The sequence below is a fragment of the Cornus florida genome, unplaced genomic scaffold (assembly GCF_030987335.1).
Source record: "Cornus florida cultivar Cherokee Brave unplaced genomic scaffold, ASM3098733v1 CherokeeBrave_3.0.0_Hap2_Chr01, whole genome shotgun sequence".
Lineage (NCBI taxonomy): Eukaryota > Viridiplantae > Streptophyta > Magnoliopsida > Cornales > Cornaceae > Cornus > Cornus florida.
Window position 1 is genome coordinate 71,661,269 of NW_026775571.1, and position 8,481 is coordinate 71,669,749.

The following is an 8,481-nucleotide window of genomic DNA, read 5'->3' on the forward strand; positions in this document are numbered from 1 at the left end:
AATCAAGAAATATATATTGCAAAAGAAAGATTGTTCATCAGCTATATATACAATGGTCCAAGAAATCATATATGCAGAGTTGGTTGGTTTATTTATTTTTTAATTTACCACCCAGTATACATGATTATTACTATTTCCAGAATAAAATCACCCATGAAGATAATTGCAGGGTATATAGGGATTAGAGTTTCATATTCTTATTAACAATAACACGCATTCATACATACACTCAAATGACCTGTTATGTGAAACTCGAATGCTCGTCTCTCTCCTTGGGAAGGAGAAATTATACTACCATATTCATATCATGTTGATGCCTTGCTAAGAATTTTTATATTGTATGAATTGTACACTTCATGAGACAATTAGAATGAGAGTCAAAATATAGGCTAAAAGAGTTGAAGCAATTAAACAATTAATCAAGATTATAGCAGAAATTGTCACCAAAAGAGACATCATTTTTTAACATTTAACAAAATGACACTAGCATGAACATAAATCTAAAAATGCAATTAGCAAGGTTTAAAATTTTATAGAATAATTAAAAAAATACCATCTGTGAGTCCGAATCCTCTACAGTACATGTTGTACTGTATCGAACAACTAGTGGTGTATTGTATTGAACAACTCTCAACAAACATACCGAATCCCAACATAATTTTAATATGTAAATAAAGAACACATAAATTAACTTATAAATTTGATTCTCTCCCATATCTCTCCGACATAGTTAGTAAAATACAGAATTCGTAAAAAAATAAATAAATAATACATATTATGTTTAAAAAATGTAAATTATAAATCGTAAGACTACACATATATACGTAGATGGATACAATATGAATGTTAATAAAAAAATTTGTGGTAAAAAATATGGTAGCAACTATATATAATTTGTTTATATAGGACAAAACTGAAGCTATGAACATTAATTTGTAGATAAATATGATATTGTATTTGATAATTCAATGAATGTGTGTCAATTAATTCTGATCTTTAGAGCTCACATATTTATAATAAAAATAAAAAATTAATTACTAAAGAAACTAAACACTAAAAGAAAATTATTAGAATAAGAAATTTAGCTTTTAAAAAAATACCTAATAAGAAAATGTAATAAAATTAGAAAAATCTAAACAAAACTAAAAACACAAGGAAACTACCTAAAATTAATCTTCCTCAAAAAATATTAAAAAGAAAAGAAAAAAGAAATCTAAATAATAAAAAAATACTAAATACTAAACAAAACCATCCCACATCAATATAAATGAAAAAAAAAAAAATTATTTTTAATACCATTTTGTTATTGGTTCCAATGATATTCCAATACTAAATGAAATTGTTTATATATGTACACATATTTACATAATTTACTTACAAAAAAATTGATCTTTTATTACTTATTTTAATTATTAATATTTAGTTTGAACAAAGGATTTACAATTATTAATTACATAGTCAAATTAATTTATCTTAACATTTAACAAAGGACCTAAGATTGTATGATACTAGATATGACTCGCAAGATATAAAACTCTTGACTGAAAAAATAAAATTGTTACGTTAATTACTAATTATGTTATTATAATTGCGCAATATTGGAAAACAAGTTTTTTTTCTTTAATAAAATGATTAAAAATTTGTACATAAACTATAATTTTTTTGAATTAGATATATCAATGTATATTATACGCGTATAATACATTTATGGGAATTTGAGAAATTTGTAAAATACTCCTATCTTTAATGTGGACCAAGTTAAAAATTCCCAATAAAAAAATTCCCAGATTTGGAAAAAAATAAAATAAACTCCCAGATTAAATCACAGCCATTAAACAATGACTCTCAAATAACAATCGTCCACTTAAACAATCTCATCCGTCCATTTTTTAACCAAAAAAAAAAAAAATCTCATCCGTCCATTCAGAATACTCTCAACTTTTGCGTACCGACTCTACTCCAATCCACTTACCTATTCTCTTCCTCTTCCTCTCTCATCGCAAACCCCCAGTCTTCGTCTCCTCCACAAGCCGTCGCTCTCGCCTTCATCGCCCTCCCCGAATCTCCAATCTCCCTCCCTCGAATATAGCGAGAGAGGATCCATAGAGAGAGTTAGTAAACATATACATAGAGAGAGAAAGTGATGGATTCAGATCAGGGAAAGTTGTTCATCGGAGGTATTTCTTGGGAGACGTCTGAGGATGTGTTGAAGGATTATTTTGGGAACTACGGTGAGGTTTCTCACACCGTGGTGATGAGGGACAAGCTCACTGGCAAGCCCAGAGGGTTCGGATTCGTGGTCTTCGCAGATCCTTCGATTCTTGATAGGGTTCTTGAGGAGAGACACATTATTGACGGACGAACGGTGAGATTAAACCCTAAATTTCCAACAATAGATGGCTTGTTTCTTGATCCTCGTTTACTTACCAGTTTTTGCTGTTCAAGAATGTGATTTGGGTGTTCAATTTTTTATAGTTCAGTTCACACTAACATATGTAACTGTTTTGTATGTGCGTGTATGTACATGTTTTCCATTGTTATTTTGCTTCTGCGTTATGGGTTTCTGTTGTGATGCTGTTTTTGTTGGGTGTTGATGTATGCGTTCAATTTATCATTATGATTATGTTTAAGCATGCCTTCAAATTTAGGGCTTTTATTGTTTTGATGTTGTGTTAATAGGTAAATTGTTCAGCTCATGTGTAGGTAGATTGTTGTTGTTGTTCAGCTCACTTGTATGATGTAATTTTTGTTGGTATTAATGGGTCAGTTAACTTGTTCTTATCTAGCTATTTTTACCCCTTCATGCTTGTGAGTTTGAGGTAATGGTTGTTTTGATGTTATATTAATTCGGTGCTGAATGTGTCAAATTTATGTATTTTTTTTTTTAATTTTTTTTTTAATTTTTTTTTGTGGGGTCTGTTCAGTCATTTTTTTTGGTTTCAGGGGTTTTGAATTTTTGTTGTTCGGTCTTACTTTTATTGGGTATTCAAAGGTTTAATTTATAGCAAGAACCTTTTGATTTATTCTCATGCTTTTGATTTTTGTTGTTTTGATGTCATACATCATATATGTGGTAGTTTGATATACTTGTTTATTTAAAGTTTTATATATATATATATATATATATATATTTATGTTTATTGGTTCCTTGGTTTCTAATTTATTTTTTTGTTCGTTTTTTTTTTTTTTTTTTTTTTTTTTTTGGGTTTCTGGGTTGAAATTTTAGTTTGTTTATATCATCTCTCGTTTTGGTGATTCCATTTTCTTTCCTTTTTTTGTTGGGTATTGATGCTTCATTATTTAGTTCATGCATAATCACGTTGCTTCTTTGTTTTCCCCTAAATAATTATGTTGCTTCTTTGTTTTTGCCTTTTCCAATATTAATATTTTTGAGTCCTGAAATGTCCAGTCTCTTGGTCATTTATATTTATGTTTTCTCATGTTTTTTGTCTCCTTTTTCAATCCCCCTTTTTTCTGCTGCAGTATTCGGGCATATGATGTTTTGTTACTATTATTTCTGATCATGAGGGGTTAAATAATATGTTCAGCTATAGATTTGTTTTTTCATGTTGACATTCCTTGGGTTTTGTTTTATTGTTGATTAACTAGATGTAGCTAAATTATAAGTGGTGGGTTCATATGCATGTTTAATCATATCTTCACCTTTGATTTCATGGCTTGAGTTCACTTTTTACTAGTCAGTGGTTCTATCATATAATATATAATATTCTGTTTGAGGGTAATTTTTGGTTTAAAACAAGTCCTTCTGGAGGGTAATTTTTGGTTTAAGGCGGAAGGACTTTTGTTGATTATCATGGCTTGAGTTCACATTATACTAGTCAGTGGTTTTATCTTATAATATTCTGATTGAGAATTTTGTTAATGTAAATTTCAGGTCCATCTAGGATTATTTTTGGGTTAAGGTGGAATGAGAAATGCTTCTGAAAATTTGGGGCGCATGCCTTTTTTTTTCTTTGGTTGTTATCCTTTACTAATCTTTTGGGTTTGTTCTGCTACATATAAACAAATATGGTAGCTTAGGGGCAGAGATAGTAGCGGTGAAACCTTAAAGATATATAATCATATAAGTGAAGTTCCGTTCTTAACTAAAATGTGAAAAGGAACGGAACAACATAGGCAATCTATATAAAAAGTGAGTGGACTACTAAATCAGTAGAACTAAACAGAGATCATTTATTTATTTGTTTGTTATTTTTTTTTTGGGGGGGGTTGGGGTGGGGGGATCTTAGTGAATTTTTACACTTGCAATAGGCAAAGAGTGAGGTAGAAGTGCTGTCACGACCTCTTATAGGGAGTTGGGGTTAAGAGTTTGATTCCCATTGTTTATATTAGAGAATATCTACCCTATTGATAGTGGCATACTTTATTTTGTCATATGACTCAAAAGGGCAACTTGTGTACTTTCAACCTCATTTACAAATTTTATTCTTAGAATTTTATAAATTTTTAACTTATCCAAATAACACCTTACATATTTGTTAGAGGGTACATGCCATCTTTAGGAGGTGAAATTGATTATTATGTAGCAAGTTTAGCAACTTTATTGTGTTTTCTACAGTCATTTGAAATAATTTATTCCGTCATGTTTTGTTAACAAGAATTTTAAATGATCTCACTTTCACCAGACTGACACAATTTTCCGATACAATGAACATTGTGTTCTTGCTAAGTGATGGTGATAGATTGATGTACTACATATGCGCTTTTCTTCACAGTGCTCCACTGGAAAGATGGTTGCTGGATTTTTTGGTAGGTTAGTTTGGGGGATTGTTATATTATTTCTTAATAATTTGGCAAATGTAGTCCTGCTTATGTTTATTTAGATTAAAGGTATGTCAAACTATTGGGATTGTTAATTTTTGTTTTTAACATATGTGTGCGCTCTTGTATATCATGTAACAAGGTCTTTGTTATTCTTAAACATTTTATTATGTATGTCAGTTTTAGATGTCTGCATGCTGAACTGCATTTGCTCCAGCATTCAGGTCATAAATCAAATATTGGTGAGTTAGTCACCCTTTGTATGTGTTGGACAACAACATTCTGTCTTCTATTTATGAATGCTGGTATTTCTGGGGTTGGGTTAAATCTATGATTGTGTGAATCTATCGATATGCATGTGACAGTAAGGAATTTCTTATCCCTTTTTGTTTGATTTCACTCTGCTCTATAATAAATCAAAGTATGGAAATTGACTCCTGAACCGGATTAAATTTCCTTTAGATATACATATGAGTGGTAGCTGGGGATAAGTTGGCTTTTGTTGCTTGATCCTGTATATTTTCATTTCTGTGCTAAATTGCCAGCTCTAATTGTTCAGGTTGAGGCTAAGAGGGCCTTATCAAGAGAGGAACAGCAGACATCCTCCAGAACTGGAAACACTAACACTGCTAGAAACTTCGGAGGTGGTGGGAGCTTCAGGACCAAGAAGATATTTGTTGGAGGATTGCCTCCCACTTTGACCGAGGATGGATTTCGCCAGTACTTTGAAGCGTATGGTAGTGTTACTGATGTAGTAGTGATGTATGACCAGAGTACCAACCGACCTCGTGGATTTGGTTTTATTTCCTTTGATGCTGAAGATGCCGTTGACAGGGTTCTGCACAAGACCTTTCATGATATAAATGGTAAGCAAGTGGAAGTGAAGCGGGCTCTTCCTAAAGATGCCAACCCTGGTGGCGGTGGTCGTTCCATGGGTGGGGGTGGGGGAGGGGGTGGCGGCGGCGGTGGAGGAGGAGGAGGTTATCAGGGTTACGGTGCATCTGATGGTCGAATAGATTCCAACAGGTACATGCAGACTCAAAATGCTGGGGGTGGTTATCCACCTTATGGTTCTTCTGGGTATGGTGCATCTAGTTATGGGTATGCTCCTGCTAATAGTGGCATTGGTTATAGTGGTTATGGTGGTTATGATGGCACAAATCCTGGGTACGGTGGGCCTGCTGGTGCAGCTTATGGAAACACTCCAAATGCTGGTTATGGAAGTGCTCCACCAGGTGCACCAAGAAGTTCATGGAATACTCAGGCTCCTTCTGGATATGGTAGTGTGGGCTATGGGAATGCAGGGTATGGGAATACTCAATCTCTGAGCGGAGCTGCTGGTTATGGTTATGGTGGGTATGGAGGAAGTGATGGTTCTTATGGAAATCCAGCTGCATATGGTGCTGTTGGTGGGCGTACTGGGAGTGGCACAAATAGCAATGTTTCTACTGGTGCGGGCGAGCTACAATCAAGTGGTGGGGGCTATGGGGGAGGTGGCTATGGTAATGGCAATGGGAACTCAGGGTATGGAAATACAGGTTGGAGATCTGATGCCTTGTAAGCTTCTGGGGAAAAATGGGACTCAAGCAAATGGACCTCATGGTGGGCGAGTTGGACTTGACCAAGTTCAACAGCAGAGATTTTGATGATACCCTGGGACTTCATCTTTGCTCTGGTGATGTATTTCAGGTGGCAGAGGGGATGGCTCTTTTATGCACATGTTGCGACTGGTTGGATTGCTTGAATTCCAGTAGTTTGAAGTATCTATTTTTATAACTAGTATTTTTGAGGAGTATATTTACCTTTTCTTTAGCGTTTGCTTTGAAGTGTAGTTTTAAATTTGACATGTTGTGTCTGCTAGCTATTTGAAGATTTTGCTTATCATAGTGTTTAAGCTACAGCAGCTTATATTGAACTTCTTTAATGTTCTTTAGTTACAGTTTTTGGCCAACAACTTTGAATTAGCTTTAACCTCAGCCTTCTTATAGCAGGATTTATATGGTATAAAAGCTTTGTGGTTAGCATATATTATTGTAGTCTTTCATTACTCTCTGATATGGCAGGCAGGAAGACATTTGTAGTGAGGCTTCTTACTGGTATGAATATAGTTGATATCTTGTAATGGTTGGGGATAGTCGTAGTGTGCCTTGATAATGATTAGTTGTAGTGTTAGTGGTAGTTGAGTTCTAATCACTTCGTAATGGCTACTCGTAACGTAGTGTTTAAGCTACAGTTGCTTATATTGAACTTCTTTTATGTTCTTTACTTGCAGTTTTTTGCCAACGATGTTGAATTAGCTTTAACCTCTGCCTTCTTATAGCAGGATTTAGATGGTATAAAAGATTTGTGATTAGCATGTGTTATTGTAGTCTCTCATCACTATCTTTCGATATGGCAAGTAGGAAGACATATCTATAGCGAAGCTTCTAACTGATATAAATGGAGCTATAGCTACTTGGGTTCATCACTTCCTAGTGGTTAGGGGTAGTGGTAGTGGTAGTTGAGCTTTGATGAATGGGATAATCATTTCCTCCCTGTATTTGCCCTTGTGTTTGTACAGGAGGAGAGATGCTCAGAGTTCTGAACTGGAGTCAATTGTACATTCATGGATAAACACGAGAGTCGTTTCAGTTGTGTAGCATGGAATGGTACCTGGATCTGCTAGTTGACATAATGCAGTAGCCTGAGACTGTCGTGCCGAAGCCAGGCCACGCTGATGCTGTCAAAGTTCAAGATTGTGACATTTGAAGTATGGAACTTTGCAGTCTTCATCCAGGTTCTGGTGGCTTATGGTTTTTCATAGCCGTGGTATGTCAATAAGAGCAGTTGGGTATAATTCACTTTATAATTTCAGTGTGAAACTAATAATTTAGGCTGCATATCCACATATAAATGCGCTGTTTTACGTAGCAGAAAAGTCACTATTAAAAGTATTTTGCAAACGTTTTCAGATGAAGGAAAATGTGACTTCCTGCTATGTATTTAGACATTTAATTAAAGTTTGTCCAGGAAATAAGCCAAATTTTTTTGGTCATCTGTTAAACATCATCTTTAGCCTTGGGTTGTCGGGAAGCCCTGATGTTTCAAGAGAACTTGCATTGCACGCTGGTGGTGGGTGACCTTTTCATTTATGCATGTTTGTCGTAGTTGCATACTTGTTGCAGTAACTTTTTGTTTCTTACTACGAGATAAATTTGAATGGTTCCAACAGAATAGGAATGATCTCTTGCTCACTGGTAACCGTTGGTTATGATTTTTATTTTTTTTGTTGGTAATTACGGTTTTTACACTTAAATCATATCCAATGGTTAGCATGCGTGGAGTGGAGAAAGTTTCTTGCTCACCGGTGATTAAGAGATCATTGCTTTCCGATAGAACCCATTCAAGAATGTGATTGAAATTCACTTACCTTTTCAGATTATTGTTCACCAAAAGAAGGAAAAAAAGAAAAAGAAAAAAAGGCTTTTCTATGATGCTCTAATATAGCAAAAGACTCTTCTCGAAACTGGATAAGTGTTCAAGCTTGACCTCTTTTTTGGGATATATTTAAATGTTCTTACGCACTTTGTATTTTTTCGTGCCTGATCAAGATAGGAACTCATGAAAAAAAGTGGCTATTTAAGACTTTACGACATGCAATCTCAAGATGGTCAATTGTATTTCTTTTTTCCACCATTGCACATACTCAACCTAGTATTG

General features: G+C 34.3%; 1 protein-coding gene across 1 annotated transcript; it reads left to right on the forward strand.

Moving 5' to 3' along the window:
- Positions 1-1,950: 1,950 nt before the first annotated feature.
- On the forward strand, positions 1,951-6,719 carry LOC132300228 (heterogeneous nuclear ribonucleoprotein 1-like). The gene is made up of 2 exons (XM_059797237.1): positions 1,951-2,365; positions 5,342-6,719. Exons 1-2 carry the CDS (start codon positions 2,144-2,146, stop codon positions 6,341-6,343), a joined length of 1,224 nt encoding a protein of 407 aa, XP_059653220.1. The 5' UTR covers positions 1,951-2,143; the 3' UTR covers positions 6,344-6,719.
- Positions 6,720-8,481: the final 1,762 nt, after the last annotated feature.

Coding starts and splice junctions, on each gene's coding strand:
- LOC132300228 (XM_059797237.1), top strand. CDS start 2,144: ATGGATTCAGATCAGGGAAAGTTGTTCATCGGAGGTATTTCTTGGGAG. Junction 2,366..5,341: donor ACATTATTGACGGACGAACG/GTGAGATTAAAC, acceptor CTAATTGTTCAG/GTTGAGGCTAAGAGGGCCTT.